At 39.5% G+C, this 21,203-nt stretch overlaps 1 protein-coding gene across 5 annotated transcripts in view; it reads right to left on the bottom strand.

The window, feature by feature from the left end:
• AFTPH (aftiphilin) overlaps window positions 1-21,203 on the bottom strand; it is a 71,069-nt gene that overhangs the window by 18,506 nt on the left and 31,360 nt on the right. For all 5 annotated transcript variants that reach the window (XR_002786675.2, XR_010317922.1, XM_023552694.2 and 2 more), the window contains exons 3-6: window positions 10,894-11,045; window positions 6,138-6,264; window positions 5,666-5,722; window positions 2,866-2,988 (exon numbers count right to left, since the gene is read on the bottom strand). Coding sequence is in view for 3 of the 5 variants with exons in the window: in XM_023552694.2 (XP_023408462.1) it covers window positions 2,866-2,988; window positions 5,666-5,722; window positions 6,138-6,264; window positions 10,894-11,045 (459 nt within the window). In the remaining 2 variants the exon portion in view is untranslated. The remainder of the gene's footprint in view (window positions 1-2,865; window positions 2,989-5,665; window positions 5,723-6,137; window positions 6,265-10,893; window positions 11,046-21,203) is intronic.

The raw sequence follows: 21,203 nt of genomic DNA, 5'->3' as shown, positions 1-21,203 counted from the left end.
GTTTTGTTAAGCTTCTAGCACTAAAGGCTATTGTGTTTCATCTGAGAAACATGACCGGAGAAAGATGTAACAGTATCACAGCACGGCTAAACAGTAAAAATTCTAATTCGCATCCTAAGATCGTCAGTCTGACTGCGTGTACAGGCATATGTTAGAACGAAGGCCTACAGAGGCTCAAGGCAATTCAGAAATACGTTTGAAGAATTTCCACTGGTAAATATTTTCATTGGTTCTCAAAGAAGCCTAAAAACTAACGTTAATGGAGGTTCACACAAACTACCACAAAAAGTAGAGGATAAACTTTTTAATTTTATATATATATACATGTTTTTTTAAAAGAGAAATGCGTGTCCTGAACAGAATGAAAGGATGTATGTTTGATTAAAAGCAGCTTTTTTATACAAGTAGCAAGAGACCTAATTCTACCTTCTTGCACAAAAAAGTCAGATATGCTTAAATGCTGCCAAAAACTTACATACTTGCCTACAAACAGGGAAACAACAGTCCTTCAAAAGCGAATGCACAGGGTGTGTGCGTGTACAGATGGCAGCAGCTGCACGCATCCCACTGAGCTAGAACTAACCTCTAAGAGTCTGCCATTATATGAACACACATGGTTTTTATGAGGGCATCTAGACTATTCTGCTTTTAGTCAGATCTATAATTCGACTATAACAGAAAGATGATTAGTTATGAGGCATGACTAGAATGAAATATATAATAAGATCAACCAAATTCGCTAGGGGTAAAAATGACTAGTGACAGCTACCTCTGATAAAACAAGCGATGGTTTATGGGGTTGTAACACCTGGAAGTGGGCGGAGGGGGAAGAGGAAGGAGGCAAGCAAAACTGGCAACAAGTGGCCTCAAATGAGAACAGCTCCATCTCCGGTAAATGTACTAAGTAGTTACTCAAATTATTTTCCTAACACTCAGCACTGCAGGAGTAAGAATGTCGGCTGAGGTAGAAGTGAGAATGGGCTGTGGGAGAAGTAATTTTGGAAACTGCAGAGACATAGCAGGCCTAGGAGAGCAGCTGAGAGCCAGAAGACAGTATTGGGGCAACAGAAGGGAGACAAGTCAGGACAGATTCTATCTACTGAGACATTTTGCCCAAGCCACCTTGCCTGCTGCTCAACTAGGGCATTTCACTCATCAGGCCCCCCTGCCCACTAATTTAGTGCCAGTAATAGGCTGGCTTCAAAGTGATGTTTAACCACACACAGCAGGAATACTAGATGCTTCTTGGTAGACAAAACTGAAAGACTATGACCCATGTTTTATATCATTTTTCTATGGTAAGTTCTTAGAGAACTTGTTCTATGGGTTTATCATGCCCTCTACCCCTAAACCAAAAACCTGTTGCCATCAAGTCGATTTTGACTCATACCAACCCTATAGGACAGAGCAGAACTGCCCCATAGGGTTTCCAAGGAGCGGCTGGTGGATTCGAACTGCCAACCTTTTGGTTAGCAGCCATGGCTCTTAACCATTATGCCACCAGGGTTTCCTACAGAAAAGCGTTCTGTGGACAAGTAAATTTGGGAAATGAATTAAAATAAGGTTCTTTAATGCAGGGCTCTTCAGAGTCCTTAACAGGCATGCTGGGCCTCTCTGAGGGTGGTGGTGGGGTGCGGTGTGGGGGCGTGGTGGTGAGGTGTGGTGTGGGGGTATGGTGTGGGGGCGTGGTGGTGTGGTGCACTGGTGGGGTACAGTGGTGAGGTGCAGTATGGGGGTATAGTGGTGAGGTTCGGTGGTGGGGTGTGGGGTGGGATGGTGGGGTATGGTGTGGGGGTGTGGTGGTGCAGTGTAGTGGTGGGGTACGGTGGTAGGGTGTGTTGCTGTGGTATGGGGTGCGGTGTGGGGGTGTGGTGGTGGGGTACGGTGGTGGGGTGCAGTGGTGGGGTACAGAGGTGGGGTGCGGTGGTGGGGTACGTAGGTGGGGTATGGTGGGGGGGTACCATGGAGAGCATCTCTGGGGACCAGTGTTCAGTGGAACACATATTTTGGGAAAGGCTGTCCAAACATACATTTTTTTCTGTTAGATACAGTTGAAGATAATAGTTAAGGTTAAGAAATGACAAATATGGCAAGAACATGTTTTAGATATGGTAATGTTCACTTAGAAATAATAATCTTCTAAACAACATGTAACCAGCACTGAGTCTGTTTCTAATTTGATATGGGAAGTAAATCAAAACGGCCCATTTTTCCCAGATAAAAGGTGAGAGGGAAGACTTTAATATCAAACTTATATGAGAGTGAGATAAAATTTGTGTGTAAATGTGCCATGGGGGTAAAGGATAAGGAAGGTAAAACCACTTGTTTCCCATCCATTCAAAGTATTATTAAGGCCCCATCTTTCTCAACTTAAAGGTTTTACTCAAACTCTCAAAGTTTCTGAAGCAACAAACACACCTAAATGTTACCACTTTATCAAATGCCTTAGGCTTTCTGGAAAAACACACAATAGCAGACTTGAAAAGTTGATGTGAATGCCGCATTTCCGATTTTTTAGAAAACCTAGCACTTACCAGATTTGTGTGTCAGTAATTATGATCATACAATGCTCAGGTCACAATGGACTTCAGAAATAACCTGTTTTGAACTCTTCATTTTATACGTAAAGAGACAAAGGCCCGGGACAGGTTTAAGCAACTTACGATAATCACCCGGTTATCAAATTGTGTCTGTTTTTGAAACTAAAGACAATTTGTTCATTGCATTCCAAGGGATGTTTATACATAATCACAATCACGTCTGCCATCAAATCAAAAACTCTCAGATTAAGGGAAAGAACAGCATGTGCGCATGTCTGAGTACATACATACATAAATGTATCTACTCACATCTGGATCTTTTTACCTGGAATTGATCAGATGTACATGTGTTCATCTCTGGTGACATGGTGGTTGTCTGACCGATGGAAGCTATCTTTTCTGCAGCAGAGAGTGGTTTCAATGGCTCCTTGGTGGGCTCTAACATGCCCTAAAAAAGGTATATTAGCCATTAACATGAGTGGGAGGAGAATCAACCCATAAGCTTTATAAGAAAGTTAATCTAGCAGAAAGCAAAAAGAAAACACAGGTCATTTGGAAAGTACTAAAGACAAAAAGAAACTATTCTTGATTTTGTTTACAGAGAATTTTGTAGAGCTCTAATGGGAAAATGCTTTACAATTATACCTTTGGAACCCAAACTTTTTGAAACAAGGCCTCATATTTTAAATCAGACTTGTTTTAAAGTGCCTAGTTACGCACCATCACATAAGCACAATTTGGGACAGGGAATTGCAAATTAATATATTATATCCAGCCCCAAAGAATACAACCCTTTTTATGATGGCTCAGATGCTGAAATTACGGGAAAAGGCTCCACTTGTGCACATTACAGCATGATGGTGCTTGGAGAAGTGAGAGCTGATTCTAAAACACGTCATACAGCTGGTGGCTGCTACAGTCTTCAGTGTGAACGTAGTGTCTGACCTCCCTCCCTCTCCATGCACGGGGGCCTAGGTGCTCAGTTCCTTGCACTGGTGAAGCAGAGAAGAGACACGGCCATTTCAGAAGGCACCACCTCTCACGTTCCACTGGCACGTTACAAATCTCACACACATTTCGAGTATAAAGGAAGACGTGAAGGTGTAGAAATGAAGAAGAAGGTACAAAACTCTCCCTGAACTGGGAATAAAATCAAAGCTGCTAAAAAGCAGTACTACAAGAATCTGTAAACTCTGAAAAACAAGTTCTCAGGAGAATCTCCCCCCATAAAGCAGAGCACACGCTGACTAAAGCAATTTACAGGTTCAGTTCTTAACAACGATACACGCGCTAAGATAGACAAACGAAATTAAGTCCAATGGTCTAAATACCATCTATGTTACACAGGCTGTCTGTGCGCCATTATGCAAGCTGATGATTCATCTGGAAAAAATAATTACAGGTTTCAGCCTAGTTTTCTAATGTGAACTATCACTTAAGCCAGCGGTTCTCAAAGTGTGGTCCCCAATCAGCGGCTTCAGCTTTGACCAGGGACTTGCTACATGTACAAATTCTTGGGCCTCGCCCTCCACCTACTGGACAAGAAATTCTGGGGGTGCACCCAGCGATTTGTGTTTTACCAAGTCTACCAGGTGATTCTCATGCACATTAAAGTTACAGAACCAGTGACTGGGATGATCATTTCAGATACTATCCCTCCAGAAAAAAGGAAAATATTGAACATCCAAGCATCACTAGAATAAAAATCAGGTATAATTAAAATTTGAAACTAGATGTTAAAAAGAGTAAGTTTCTAAACTCTAGGTATCACAAAGACGGGGGAGAGGAGATGAATTTACAGCCACTAAATAAACTTTCTTATTGTAACTTACCAAAAGGGTAGAATTATTTACAACTAATAAAGACTGTAGTGAAAGTAGGAAAAAAAAGCCATTAAAGGGCTGGATAATGTGCTGAGACTCCCCACGACTATTAGGCAGGTCATTGCTCCCAACACGTGAAAGAAAGCGCCACAAATTAAATCCCCAGTTACTACTTGGAATGTGACACTAACAATGCTACAACCGCTGAAATGCTACTTCGTAAGAAAAACAGAAATCCAAACAACCAAACCGTTACGGAAATGTTCTGGATTATATCTACCCCCAACAGAAAAGGCTGCAGCAATCGTCGCGGTGTTTTTTTAGGTACAACGTAACCACTTACAAAGCAGGAGAAACTGACAAAAAAGCTCCAGCACAGAAAATTTTTGCCCAATTCCACAAAACAAACTACAAAAACAAAACAAAGCAAAATGTTCCAATTCAATATTAATAATTAGTGCTTATTAATGGAAAAAGTTTGTAGTTAAATAAGCTCCACAGCAAATTCACTTTCACACGCACAAAATGGGCGGTACAATTTCAATTTCACACCAAGGATTCCTTACTGTTTTTCTTTCTTTCTTAAACACAGCGTTTCCCCTTTATTTTCAACTTATTGGTGAAAAATTAAAAAACATTTTTAGTTTAACAGACAGGACGTTTTTATTCACCAATAACTCAAAGACACACCAATGAACACAAGCACATCGAACTTTAAAATGTGACGACTGGGTCTGGATAAGGTACGGAAGGAAAATCCCTCAGGTACCCTAGACTACCTGGCATATCTGAAAAAACAAAATTCAACACATTTAAAATACTAACGGAAAAACTAAGGACGTAGTGATCCTGGCTCGTTTTTATTTAGTATAATTTGGTATTTTTTAAGCTTTTATATGCATTCATAGCCTCAATTATTACATTATTTAAAGCTAATCACAGCTGGATGAAAACAAATTTTATCTTTAAACTCTGAGATACAGTTGAGCGTCTTCTTTTTAAGGGCAAGTTTACAAAAAGAAAGAAAGAAAAAGAAACTTCCAAGGTGCATTTTACAAAGAGTTCAAGTGTTAGTATCACTAAGACAAAAATAAGTCAATCTAAAACAAAACTGCATCTGTGATTATTGCAAAATAGAAAATCCTATTGGAGAGATTTCTGAGATTAAAAAGGTATCGTATTTATACCTGTTCCCACATTAGATGCCCCTTAAAACACACTTTCTATGTGATGCTATGTAAGATGGTCTTACAGACTGAAAGCAATAATGACAAACACACACAGAGACATTTTTGTACTCACCAATCCTGCTGCATACATGGGCACTATAACAGGCTGCTTCTTATTGCCCGTGAAGAGCTACACACGTGTTAGAGAGAAAGAACATATATTTAGAGAATGATCGATCATACAGTATTTCCCAAAATAGGTTTCCAACGCCTTATTACACACATTGTGAATGATAAACTGAAGAACCTGTTGAACTGCCCATCTGGGGTTATATTTCTGATCTAGTCCAATTCCTTCATTTTACAGCTAAGGAAAAACACTAAAACAACTTTTTCTAAAAATAAGTATCAATCAGAGAGAGAAAAATTCAGGTGGATTTATACTTAAATACTTAAGGGCTCGCATATTCAAGCTGCATGAACATTTAAATGAACTAATATTCATTTTTCAGAGGAACTAGCTTATCACATGTAACTGACTGGAACAGAATTTTTAAAAATTCATAGGTTGATGAAAGGATTTTTAAATGGACTAATAAACTCACAATGTTTCGGGTGTCTATTCCCAAGGAGCACAAAAGCTTCTTGTTGCTATGGGAGCCGCCCCACTGATATCTCAAGCCATGTGCATCGTGGATATCCTGAAGCTCGGTCCACACATCCAGCAGCTCCCTGCAAAGTCCATGACAAAGGCACCACCAACAACAGGTTACTCCACAGCTTTCATCATGAATTCTACTTTCAGTATCACTATAACATATTACACATTCCAATACTCTTGTGTCTAAAATGAGCAAATGACTATTATCTGTATCGAACCAACAGCCAACAGTTATAGTCATTAGAAAAGCAACTAAGTTAGACAAATTTGAAATAATACGAAATCAAGCAAAGACACATCAAGCAGAAATTTAACCTGTATGTTATTCCTTTTTTATTGTAAAAACAAAGAAAAATAAAAAAATCATTCAGCATCCCACCATCTTAATTGACCTATTCAACATTTGTGTTTTCTCCTTGAGTCTTGGTTCACACACACCCAGTTGCAACCACACCCAGCCCCGTGCTGTCGAGTCGATTCCAACTCATAGCGACCCTACAGGACAGAGTAGGACTGCCCCATAGAGTTTCCAAGGAGCGCCTGGTGGATTCAAACGGCCGACCCGACCCTTTGGTTAGCAGCTGCAGCACTTAACCACTACGCCACGCCACCAGGGTTTCCTTGCAACTAGAGCCTAAATGTAACTTGTACTCTTTTTGCAGTTCCTAGTCTGCACATGTATCTCTTTTAATGGCTGTGTACTGTTTTGTTAGACTGATTCACCATCATACATTCAGTCACAATTCTATAGTTTTATAAAAATTGTTTTCACCATTTGACTCTTATAGTTAGTAAGTGTCATGTAGTGAATTACTTAATATGGCCCTTCTAGCCACAGTCTTTGTGACTCCCACACAATGACTGGGTGGGACCATAGAAATAAGGTGCTTGTGGCCCACCAAGGGGATTGGACAGCTCGCTGCTAATGCAAATAAGGTATGTGGAACCCTTGCAGGGCGGGACTATGCAAATAAGGTGTATGGAACCCTAATGAGGGGGATTGGTCAGTTTTGCCATCCCACTAGGCTTAAAATGAGCCATTCCAGATGTTAGAGGAGGAGACTTCACTATCATCAAAAAAAAAAAAAAAAGCCTCGGGAGTGAAGTGCCCTTTGGACCTGGGGTCACTGCACTGAGAACCTCCTGGACCCAGGAGATAGAGAGAGCAAGCTGTAGCACCAGAGAGAGCGCAAGACGGTGAGAAGCTGTGGCACAGAAAGCGGTAATAGAACCAGGGAACTGGCATTAGATGGCGTGGCGGGCTCCCTGGCCCATGGAACAAGGCAGCTATAGCGGGCTTGCTGATCCCACAGAGTGAGAGCCAACAGTCTTCAGACAGGAGGCTTACTGGTGGAGTAGGGTGCCTTTGGGCACCTGTCAGTGGAGCTAGGCTTGCCAACCGAGAGTGAGAGAGAGCTGACTGCCTTCAGGCAGGAGGCTTCCTGGCAGAGCGGGGTGCCTCTGGACAGTTCTCAGAGGAGCTAGACACCTTTGTTAACACTTCCCCAAGCAGAGCAGAGACCAGGCCCGAGCAGGGCCAAGGGCTGAGAGACGAAGTCTGTCCTCAGGGGGCCGAGAGAACCCTGTCCTCACTGAAGAAGGGAGAACTGTCTACGTGCTTTCTGATTCTGAGGCCGAGTAGTAGCCTTTCGATCCTGATCCTGAGTTGTAACCTGTTATTTCCCTAATAAACCCTATAACTTTAAGTATGGTCTGTCAGTTCTTGGTGGCCATTTCAACAAATTATCGAACCCAGCGCTGTGGGAGGGACATTGGTGTCAGAACAGGTAAAAAGGTTAAAAGGCGGAGGTATGTCTGATCACCTCACAGGAATCAGACTTGGGCTGATGTTGATCTTGATTCTTCCCTCACCCCACCTCGTGAAGTTACAGGAGGTCAGGCACACCCGCCACACCTTTTTTTATAGAAGGCAGTGAATACCTTCCTGTATTTTATGGTACGTGTTGTTGTACAGTTGTATTAATTCCTTAGGCTGAATCTCTTGGAGACAGATTACTGGGTGCTAGAGTATGAAGTTCTCGAAATCTCTATATGCACAACTGATATATTTCTTAAAAAAAAAAAAAACACCTAAGCAGTTTCAAGATGGCAAAATATAATGTTTTCTGTTCTCTCTTCTCAGAAATCACACCCCTCCAAAAAAAGAAACAATACATCTCTATCTTCAACGAAATTAAGAGATACTTAGGACCCTAGCCCACAAATAATGAGGTCACAAAGAGGGATGAAGGAGCAGAGACTTGGCAGAATGGAGGAAGGAGAGGCCTGCAGGGGGAGTAAATGCCACTGGAGGCAGACAGGGATGAGATCCAAGAGAATAACAACTTTGAAATTAAAATTAGAAAATCAGTCTAGAACCTCTAACACCCAATTCCAGAAAGAGAAAACAGAGACAACAGAAAGAAACTGTTAGAGTATTAGAATAAGGAAACTACCCAAAACTAAAGAGCAGAGCCTCCAAACTACAAGATCTTACCTAGGGTGCAGCTGAATTAAAAAAAAAAAAAAAAGGGCCCACACCAAGACACTTCATTGTGAAATTCCATAACATCAGCAACAAAGAAAAGATCCTAAACTGTAAGTTCAATGTGAGGGTTGTTGCTAAATGCCATCGAGTCGGTTCGGACTCATAAATCATACAGCAGAATTAAACACTGCCTGGTCTTGCGCCATCTTCACAATCACTGTTACGCTTTAGCCCGCTGTTGTTGCCACTGTGTCAATCTGTCTCATTGAGGGTCTTCCTCTTTGTTGATGACCCTCTACACTACCAAGCATGATGTCCTTCTCCAGGGATTGATCCCTTCTGATAACATGTCTAAAGTATGTGAGACATAATCTCTCCATTCTTGCTTCTAAGGAGCACTGTGGCTCTACTTCTTCCAAGACAGATTTGCTCGTTCTTTTGGCAGTCCACGGTATGTTCAATATTCTCTGCCAACACCATAATTCAAAGGCATCAATTCTTCTTCAGTTTTCCTTACTGACTGTCCAGCTTCGCATGCATATGAGGCGACTGAAAACACCATGGCTTGGGTCAGGTGCGCCTCAATACGTAAAGTGACATCTTTGATTTTTAACACTTTAAAGAGGACTTTGCCCAATGCAGCGGATCTGCCCAATGCAATGTATCGTTTGATTTCCTGACTGCTGCTTCCATGGGTGTTGATTGTGAATCCAAGTAAAATGAAATCCTTGACAATGTCAATATTTTCTCCATTTATCATGATGTTGCTTATTGGTCCAGCTCTGAGGATCTTTGCTTTCTTTATGCGGAGGTACAATCCACACTGAAGGCTGTAGTCTTTGATCTTCATCTGTAGGTGCTTCAAGTCCTCTTAACTTCCAGCTAGCAAGGTTGTGTCATCTTCATATTGCAGACTATTAGTGAGTCTTCCTCCAGTCGTGATGCTCCATTGTTCTTTATATAGTCCAGCTTCTGAAGATTATTTGCTCAGCATACAGACTGAATAAGTATAGCAAAAGCATACAATCCTGACGCACACCTTTCCCGACTTTAAATCACACAGTATCCCCTTGTTCTGTCCGAACAACTGCCTCTTAATCTATGTACAAGCTCCTCATGAGCACAATTAATTGTTCTGGAATTCCCATTCTTCACAATGTTATCCCTACTTTGTTATGATTCACATGGTCAAATGCCTTTGCATGGTCAATAAAACACGGGAAAACACTTTTCTGGTAGTCTCTGCTTTCAGGCAAGATCCATCCGACAGTTCCCTGTTGATGTATTCCTGCAACTGCTTTTGAATTATCTTCAGCAAAATTTTACTTTTGTGTAAAATTAATGATATTGCTAATTTTTAATGATATTGCACATTCTGTTGGAATACCTTTCTTTGGAATGGGCACAAACATGGATTTCTTCCCGTTGGCTGGCTAGGAAGCTGTCTGACAAATTTGATGACATAGATGAGTGAGCACGTGCCTCCAGCACTGCATCTATTTGTTGAAACATCTCAATTGGTATTCCATCAATTCCCGCAGCCTTGTGAAGGTGGAATAAAATAAAATTCGCGCCCTCCCCCCACCATGTACCCTTATCCACAGGAAGCCATAAGAGAATGTGCTCCACCAAAATGGTGCCTAAGTGAGGGAAGTACCAGGACAACACGTGTGTGAGAGGCCTAGACTGAAACAATTCCAGATTGGAATAGGAAAACATGCAGCCTCACATGTTTGATCAAAAATAAAACTATATTCATAGGCTGCTGGAGAATATGGAAAAACCTAGTAAATGAAGAAAAAACAGGTAGTTATTAAGTCTAGGAAAAAGGTGTACTATAAAGAAAACAGTGGCTTGGCAGTGTATAATATTTACATGATTCTAACAATGAAAATACCAAATAACAATTTGACTAAAAACTGTGATAAGTGTATTGGGAGAACTAAAAAAGGAGACGAGCAGGTGTAATATAAATTCACATCATATGAGGAAATTGAGAGAGAATACATAATAAAGTTGACTGAGCAGAATTCTGCTTTAGAAATAATAAAAGGAAAAGCTCAAAAGTGGAGAGGCAGGGGTTCTTCATTCTAAGCTTAATGTTTTAAGATAATTAATGTTTAAAAATCTTAAGGTTTTAAGATCAGCTTATAAATTGGAACAATTGAAACTAACAAAAACACACGCTATCCAAAACCTGTCTACGACTCACCCACTATCAGCTGAGGCCTCGCTTGTTTTTACCGGCAAGGTGCTTGCTTCCAGCAGGTGCTTCAGAGAAGTAACTCCCTCTTCGGCTTCAGGGACAAATACGGAAGGAAAACATGCTTCGAAAATTCGCTCCAGGCGGTTTAGTAAAGTTGTCTGCATCAAAACACCCCCCCAAAGGTTTATTTTCATTTCTCTAATTTTAATAATGTCATAGTCTTATCCTTAACACGTACACACCTTCCCCACTGAAATCACCACTCAGGTACCGAAATACCGAATGAAAGGAACATAAGTACCACTTATAGAACGTTTGTTCTAGATGTTACATTACTGTCAATAATCATGGTGTTAATACAGCAGGTGCCAAATACATGTAGCTACATGCCCCGTATCATACCTGGTACTTTACAAACATTATCTTATTTAATCCTTTTTAAAATTCTATAAAGAAGAAATATGACCGAGTTGTACAGTGAAAAAGTGATCTCGAAGTTTGAATAATCTGCCTAAAACAAAACAACCAAACTTGACAGCCGGCATCATTCATACTCTTCTCCACCACACTGAGATATCGCTCACCACCATTTACATACTGTAGATTTAGGAACGATGAGATTGGATGCGCCTGAAAAGTATTATGGTAGTATAGCGGAGTAAGAACCCTTTTTTTGGACCCAGACACTTGAAATTTGGAAGCCTTTAAAAAAATACCTTTGTTGCCAACAGTATAAGCCAAAGTAGGAAAGAATGTCTCAATTTTTACATAAGAAATTCAGCAGTTCATTTATTATTTTCATGATTTATCTTTTAGAAATTCTATTTCTCTATTCTTCTACGGCGCATGTTTGTATTTTTTGAATAGAAAACTACCTTCCTTTCAAGCAAAGCCTGAATATTCCCTAGAGTATTTTCACCAAGGTCAGACAGATAAATCTCTTGGTATTCTGGAGTATTTTTATTAATTAAAACTTGTTGGATTTAAATTAACTTACATTTTTGGGGTGCTGCTAGATTTAGCCTACACGTGCAACCTACAGTGACATTTATTCCCACTTTCCTAATTGTATTTCAGATACATGTCAGATGGTTTTCAACGTAGCACAATTTACTACTTAAACATCAGATAGGAATACAAACTCTTAATGAGTTAAAGCCTCTGGAAGATTAAGTGCACTACCGAAATGGTACTCGGTGGACAAGAAAATGCCACGTGTTTGTACTTGCTGCCAAGTAATAAAAACAATGTAACACCTGATTTCTGTAGTGTAGTATAGTCAGCAACCAGAGAAATGAAAAACAAAAGGAAACATTTTCCCAAATGGATTTTCCAAACCAAAATCTCTTTCGGATGCAGCATCAGGGCAAAAAGCTGAACGCCGCATAATTAGTCTCGGGGTGCTCTTCTGTGATCTCCACATAAGTCACTCTAACACCTTCATTATATTCACATGTGAGAGATGGGAAAGGTTCTCACTATCAATTATGAAACCTAAAGGAGAGGGGAGACTTGCGATCCCAAGGCCTGTGAAACCTGAGCGCATCCAGGGGACTTGGCACTCCCTCTCTTCCACAGAGGGCAGGGGCAGAGCTGACTCGGAGAAGGATCAGGTAACCGTAACCTTCTAATTGGAAACATGATGCAGCACTAGCTCCTCAGGGGTAGGGAAGGTAAACAAAAACTCACACAAGACCAAATTTTAGTTCTCTGTAAATTAATACAGAATCTTTCTTGTATCCTCTTTTGTTATCCTTTTAATGGGATAGAAAAAAAACTTTTATCACAGGAAGAAAGAAATGACCCCAAGATACATTCACTTATTTGGGCAATACCTCCCCCCGCGCCAAGAAAAAAAAAAAAAAAAAACCAGGTTGTAAATACACCAGTGAGCAAATTCTCAAATTAGCAGAATGTTCTTGAGAAAACTAAACATTAACCGTATCACTTCAACTTTCACTTTGTCCCCAACGTTCTCCCGTAAAGAATACCCGGTAAAACCTGCAAAAGCGGAACCTGTGTAAGGCAGAAACCTGTCAGAGAAGGAAAACTCAAATATATTCCCCTAAAATGAGCGAGAGGAAAGTGGTAAAGACTGTATTCTGTCAAAGGCAGAAAACTTGCGAGACCAGAAAAACAAGGCAGTCCTGCCGAGTTCTGGCTCTCACTGGATTCACTGTACATTACATGGAAATTTAAAGAGCAAGTTCTATATATTTTTAGGACTAGGTATTAAATTTGATTGCATCAAATCTTTTCCTGAGTGAGGTAGAAGAGGGCAGGGGTACGGGATCTTTTCTACTGAGGGCCAGATAGTAAACATTTTAGGTTTTGCAGGCTCCCCATAAACAAATAAATGTAGCCGTACCCTGGTGGCATATAGTGGTTAAGTGCTTTGGCCGCTAACCAAAAGGTCAGCAGTTCGAACCCACCAGGCGCTCCTTGGAAACTCTACGCCCTGTAGGCTCGTTAAATCGACTTGACGGCTGTGGGTTTGGTTTGGTTTGTGTTCCAGCAAAACTTTATTTACAAAAAAAGGTGACAAGACAGACTTGTCCCATGGGTCATAGTTTGCTGGCCCCCGAGGTAGAGCAATAAATAAACAACAAGATTCAAATAACCAGAGTCCATTAACTGAACCAAAAAGAGGGAACTGTTCAAGAATTCAGCAAGAATGTGGCTAACAGAATTAGCCAAGATTATGATTAAAATTAAATTTCTCCTGACATTTCACTTTTAAAAGAAAATCATCTTTGAACTATCACAAAGCCAGTTTGATGGTAAGGACATCCTTTAAAATGAGTTTCTCACTACTACCTTGCTCAGATAATAAATAATGCCACGTTTCACTCACTACTGTGTTCCAGTAAGCAAACGAATGATGGAATTACAACACTTCAGGAGAGACTCAGTTTCTGCATTTATAAACTGGAAGTTTCAGGCCTACCTTCCAGGGTAGATGTAGAATTAGAGGATTAAATACTAGCACCTAGTGTGTCACTGAAGAGGTGGAAGCTTTGGAGCCCTGGTGGCACAGAGGTTAACAGCTCGAATCCACCAGCTGCTCCTTGCAAACCCTATAGAGCAGTTCTACTTTGTCCTATAGAGTCCATTTTAGTCAGAATTGACTCGACGGCAATGCGTTTGGTTTTTTTCGGATTACTGCTATTATACAGATGATACAAAAAGACACAGTGGCTTGTCAGGTAATAGTGTCAAAACTAGGCTCCAAGCTTACTAAGGATGTTTCTCTATAGCTATTTAGCGTTTTAAATCATTATGAAAGTACTTATCTCTATCAACTTCTACCATTATGACAGAAGAAGACGTGAAATAATCCAAGTATTTTGTATCCTCCCAGAGATCTTCCTCTTGCATTGTGGGGGGAGGGGAGAGGAAGACCTACTTTTTTAATGTCTATTTTTAAGAACCTTTTATATAAATAGAACCTCTTACTGCTATTCCTTGTGGTTTTTAAATGTTGGAAACTAGTAAACATTTTGATTGACTTGGTACTTGTGACTTAAATCTTGACTGCATTATAAAATACAAAGTGTAGATAAAATAAAATACAAAGTATACAAACCACAATCTTAAGAGTGTTTAAGAGTATTTTTCTTCCAAAGAAGCAAAGTTAAAAGTTCAAAAATATGACAGGACATAGTCCAAAACTTGATAAGTACAACAATAGAACTAACAGAAGGAATTAACCTACCACAGATAGGAATAGTGTCTCTTGTCATCACGCAGACAAGTTTCTTTCAAGAAACAAATTTTCCAAAACTGTGCTGTAATCAGACACTACATTTTTTAAAAGTCATCATTTTGAGCATAATATTTGAGCATCTGAGATAATATATTGAAACTGTGATGATGGCAAAAGTTTCAAGTTTTTTTGTGTGTGTGTGGTAACTTCACTAAATAATTTTAACCATTTTTAAGTATATACAGTTTTTTTTCTCTCAACACTATGAGCTAAGGATAGTTTAATACACACAACAGCCTTAGACCAAATAAATAAATTAAATCACATCACAATTACAAACTCAACAAAGCAAAATATTATTTAAACATGGATTTATTCTGTGGATGAGCAAAAAGAAACTTTCATATTACACCTGCTTAAGTGAATGCCTGTTCCTTTATAAAATATTCAGCCATAACAGGTCTACTCTTGGTCTTGAGTCAACAAGAGTATCACCTAATTTTTAAAATATCTTATATCTGATTAACTCAGAAAAAGATGTTAATAATACATTATAGTACCTGTGAATTTTATTAGATGTAAAAGTCCAAAAAAAAAATTATACTCCATTATTTGGAATTTGCGACAAAGTTGGCCTGGTTGAACTCCAGTTTCTCTAGGCAGATACAGCAGCATGTTGTTGTTGTTGTTGTTAGGTGCCATCGAGTCAGTTCTGACTGACGGTGACTCTACGTGCAACAGAACAAAACGCTGCCTGGTCCTGCGCCATCCTCATAATTGTTGTTATGCTTGAGTCCATTGTTGCAGCCACGGTGTTGTATGTAAAGCAAATATGTATGTAAAGCAAATAAGACAAGTATAATTCAGTTCAGGAAACTGAGGGCCTAAATTCAACAAAAGATGAAAAGAAGGTTCTTTGAAACCTGGTCAGAAAGTACAAAAGGCCTGATATGATGTACGACGGTTTCGGTTTGATGCTTACGTAGTGGTCACCGTGTACCAGGCATTATTCTCAATGCTCTGCACATACTGACTCTCTTAAGTCTATTAGAAACCATATGAAGGAGGTAATAGTAATATTATTACCCCCGTTTTAGAGATGACAAAAACAGAGCACAGACAGGTTGAAGTAACTTGCTCATGGTCACATGAATATTAACTAAGGAGGCAGACTTCTATGCCAGGAAGTCCAGCTTCAGAGTTTTAACCACAGCACAATATTGTTGGGAGAGCAGGTTTAAGTCTGAGTTCTAAAAACTACAGCAGCCTTGTGGGCAGGGACCATGTGTAATTCTGGAATTGCTGGGACCTAGATTCCTACAAAGTTAGTATTCCACAGATGCTGGCTACATCAGTGTGCACTAGATTAAAAAAAAAAAAAAAAAAAGCATGTGACTTTTATTTGAGACTGCAGGGGGCATATCTGTTCTACTTATGAAAGTCTATCTTACTGTAAGCCACCGGTATCATTTTTGTCGGTAGGCTGGGTGTATCTATATAATTATAACATACATAAATAACAATAGCTGAATGTCTTCTATGTATTACCTAATATGTTTGACGCTGTACATAGATTACTTGATGAGTCTTCTAAAAGAAACCCACGAGATAAGTATTATCTCCACATTGCAGATGAAGAAAGCGAAGCCCTGAGACACTAACTGCTGAGGTGATGACTGTATTTTAAAAAGCAAACTATTTATCTAACACTAGAATGTTAGTTTTCAGTAAAGCAAATTGTACATTTTTATTACGGAGTCAGTGTTGTACCCTAGTGAGTATAAGGGTAACAAATAAGTGCACACATTCTGCACACACTAAATATTTAACTGAGGTTACAATACTAACTCACCAGGAAATGAAATAAAATAATATTCACACCAATTACTTGAATTGTAAACACCTTCAACTCCAAAGTACAAAGGGGAAAAATAACCATCACTTCTTCCTCCAACTGGGAATAAAGAAACTGGTGACTGGTTAGCTGAATACCAGTTTGCGTAACTCGGGTCTGTCCTTCTATTCATATGTATACCACATTTTAAGCCTTGCAAACAGCTACACACCTGGCCATTAAACGTTTTAAGATGTCTGGCTGTGATACATGTCCGATTGAAAGTCAAACGTTCTTCAAATGTTCTTCGAGAAAGTCCAAGGCTCCCTTTTTATTCTCTCTCTCAGTGGCCAATGCGATAAACCCAAAGGAGGAGGTCACCAGACAGAAGTGCACTTGTGATCAGAAGGCCGCCTGTCCTAACTATTCTGAGAACAGGAACTAGCCCAGAGTGGCAGCATCTGCTCTCAAAATAGCTCGACAGGTGAGTATACTGACCTGAGCCAGAGCTGGGGGCACTTCCACACAAATTCTGTCTTGCCTCCTTATTACTTTCCACTGTTCCAGGAAAAAACCCAATTGGCAACACTGATTCCTATGCTTCCTGAAAACCATTTTCCGTAAGTTCATTTCTGAGGTTATCCCGTAACAGCTAACGTTTACTGAGCACCTATCACATGCCAGGCTCTGTGGTGTAAGCACCTTTACGTGCACAACTTTATTCTGTCTGCCTGAGAGTTTTGAAGTAAGTGCTGTAATTATTCTCTAAATCTGAGGCTTAAGGAAATTGCTAATGCAAGTTAGTGCCAAAACCTGGGCCTGAATCTGGCAGTGTGACCCCCGAGTCCTGCTTTTAACCTCTATATACACCCAGGGCCAACTTACCTAAGCAGGCACAGGGCCCAGGACTCAAAATCCTTTTATGGGTATATAATAATGTTTTAACAGCTAATATATCTTTATATCAACTGTCATAAAATAGAATTATATAATTTTTTTTTTTTAATGGAGGAGGAGAGGGGCCCCCAAAAGTCATACTGAGGTGCACTGGCTTTTATAGCATTTTCCTCTTTCCCAATCTTCTCATATATTTGTTTTCCTATCAGGATCTTCCATGACCTTGAATGTCTCCACAATTATTTTATTTTTTCAAACCAGATTCGCTTTCTGGGCAAGCAAAAACAATTAACTATCTGATGGTTTGATTCATCAATGCAGACAAAGCATCTTGTATAAATTCACAACTTCCACCACTCTGCAGTTCTGTCAAATCTCCATGTCTTGGGGTGGGGGAAGAAAGGCCTGAGTTTATAAGCTGTCATTTCATTTTATCCACTGGTGCAAATTAGCCATATTATTTAATGCAGAGCTTCCCAAATGGTGTGTCTCAGTCACAAACAGGTTACAAGTCTTCCAAAAATCCTGAAAGCTAAATATGGGCATATGGTGTTCCCTCTATTACAAATAACAACATGGAAGTATAAAAACATAAAGCCTCTTATAAGTCACATTCAGCTTTTCAAAGGGGTGTAACTAGCACCTAGGCTTCTGGACCCCTCAAATGCACATCTCCTTTAAAGCACCTTATATCTAAGGTAACTCTTAAAGCTCTTTCAACATATTTCCAGTTATTTTTTTCCTTTTTTGCTTAGGAACAGAAGTTAATGAATGTCAATAGTTTTAATATTGACAGCACTAGGTGCTTGCACTTAAATGGAAGCTTAAAAGAAACATAAAATCCACTGGGTAATTTAATCTTCCATTTAAGAGGATACCTTATGCCTCCCCACCATTAAATATTAAGTAAGATATCAAGTACAATCTACAATTGTATACTTGGCAATCCCCAATTTCAAGCTATAAAAAAACAAGAGCAACTAACTGTCATACTCAGCACGCTCTAAAACGATGGTCTGCCCCTTCTCCATGATTTCTGCAATCAACCTAATGAAGTATTTCTATGCTGGAATTAAAGACCAGAATGTCAAAAGTCTTCTGAGGGAAAAACAGCAAAAGGAAATGCTATTCAAACAAGCAAAGAGCAGTAAGGCCAAAGCCCTAAGTCTCAATTCCCTTGTTGCTTACTTTTCTGTTGTCAGTCACAAGTTCAAGTGTTCACCCACTGAAGGGAAGATCTATACAAATCTTAGGTAGATGATTAAATAAATGAAGGTGAAAATATAGTTCTCAGCTGGAGAAGACTGACTTTCTGGTGAATAAACCAACAACTTTAAATAATCCAGGAACAATATAAACTAAAGCGTTAGTGAGGCTTCTTTTTTGTGATACTCTTAATTTTTAAAGCTCTCAAAAATGAATCTTCATCTAATAATGTTTTCCCAATAGTATTATCAATTAGATGGCTAACAGCCTCCTTTTAGATAGCCAATTAATATAAACAGATTAGCTACCAATTACATAAATTCTCATACAACACCCAGCAGAATATTTAAAAATTTACAATAGTTCAAGATTAAATGCAGTGCTTATGACATTATTTCTTTTACCATACATGAAGAAAAAGGTGTTTCCGCTATTTCAACCAAGATTCCTTTCTAAGACATTAAAAGTTAAAAAAACTGAAAATCACTGGAATAATATTCATAATAGTCTTTTGGAAAAGAGGAGTGCTTTGAGATGAGGGAGGGCTTTTTGGTTGTTGTTGCTGTCATTTTGTTTTGTTTTAAATCTTAAGGTTAGCTCTAAAACTGAAAAAAACAAAAGACAGTTTTCGCTTATTTCCCATCTGTACAATGGAGATACCAACACTTGCTTTTCTCAACAATTTATGAGAATGTTGACAACAGAATGAGATCTATTGAACTCTGGGGTCTCAGGGGTAAAAAAAAAAAAAAAAAAAAAATCACCCAAGGGAGAAGAATGTGTATTTCTCAATAAATGTTCACCATATGGCTTTTATTGGGTTCTGAATTCTAAAAGAGCCTCACAACACTTTGTCGAAGCAGGATTTGGACAAAACCACTTGATGGCACTCTGTTCTGGGTGTTAGATGCATCCAGGGAGGATTCAACAGGAGTAAATCATTTCAAGTTTTACCATCAAAAACCTAATGTTTCCTGCCATTGATATGTAAGGATTTCTGTGCTGTCCTCAACACTGCAGCAATTAGGAGAAGCATTTTCAGAAAAATACCAATAAATCGAAACCTCTGTAAGGAGACTAGATTAATGCAGTTTTCCAGCAGAACATGGAGGCCAAGGAAGAACTGCAGACCACGGATCTCCATCACCACAGCAGGGGAAGAATGGGAGTCACCGCATAACCTTGACCCACTTTACTTGGCCACTCCTGCGGCAGGGCTTACCCACTTTCCTACCCCAACTTCCTTCCCACCATTCTGGGTCCCTTCCTGCAGTCTCTCCTCCACAACATCAATCTCCAAAATTCTGCTCCAATTTACTTAACTCATTCAGCAAAACCAGCTCACCCACTGGTTCTCAAACGTATCTCGGGGAGTCTCTATGCATCTTACCACATCTATGCAGTTTTTGTGTTTTTTTTATAAATTGAATCATACTACAAAATTCCAATTTTTCAGCAGACTGATTTTTTTTCTCACTCATTTTCTCATTTGCTTTTATGTTATCTTTGCGAAAATCCTCTGAAGTAGGTATCATCCCCTTTTTTTGGACAACTGAGTTCAGGGAAGTAACTTGACCAAAATCATAAAGCTGAGTCAACATTCAAACTTGGACCCATCAGATTTCAAACAGTCCATGTGCTTCATTATGCTCTATGGTCCAATGGCCAAATTATACATAAATGATGCAAGGAACCCCTATCTGAGTGGTCACACTATGTCAAAGTTCTAACGCTACCAACTAAAGATCATTCGATACTAGTGTCACCCTCTTCTCTAGTAGTAAGATGAAACTAAACAGTGAGTGGGTTAGGTCAAAACCAACAGTCTTCACTTTGCATTATAATTAGCTCATTACTTGTTTAAAACTGCAAGCTTCTACTTCAATAATAAATTACAAGACAGGAGTAATATACATTAGCCAAGCCATGTAATACCTGCATTAGGAAATTAAACTATTCAGACACATAAAGCCAAATGAGAAGTGATTAGCTGTGCACACCAACTGGTAATACTGTAATATCTCTAAATCTTACTGTGTCAAAGGTATCAAAGCAATGATGTAGGATCATTTTGATTAACACTCAAGACTCTGGAAATATTTCCAAGGGAAAATGGTTTTTTTTAACAAAAGATACCTAGAAAACCAGTGTTTATAGATTCTGATTGTTTTCATAGTATCTTTAAAATAAGCCTGTGGACCAGCAGTTAAATACATCAATTATCAGGATAAAGCTGTGATTTTCAATGGAGCGCCCACTTTTACCCCGCTCCCCAGGCTGAGGAAAAGTGAAATTTAGCACATGGTGTAACTCTAGGCTGGGGAACAACCTTATATCAAACTGTACCTGTACTTCTTGGGGCTACTTTAGGTCAAAATAAAACTTAGAGAATCTTCTCTAAATGAGCCTAGACTTGAAAAGGATAAAATACAGGGGTAAGGGTGAGGGGAAGGTGGTGAAAATACTTTCCCAAACACACCTATGCCCTAAGGACCAACCAAACCCTGTTGCTGTCCACTCTGACTCAAAGTGACCCTATAGGACAGAGTAGAATTGCCCTATAGGGCTTCCAAGGAGTGGCTGGTAGATTCCAACTGCCACTGCTGACCTTTTGGTTAGCACCCTAGCTCTTAACAACTGTGTACCAGGGTTCCATGCCTTAAGGACAGCAAA

This window comes from Loxodonta africana, chromosome 15 (genome assembly GCF_030014295.1).
Source record: "Loxodonta africana isolate mLoxAfr1 chromosome 15, mLoxAfr1.hap2, whole genome shotgun sequence".
Classification (NCBI taxonomy): Eukaryota; Metazoa; Chordata; class Mammalia; order Proboscidea; family Elephantidae; genus Loxodonta; species Loxodonta africana.
The sequence above is the reverse complement of the archived record's forward strand: the minus strand, read 5'-3'. Positions and strand labels throughout refer to the sequence as shown.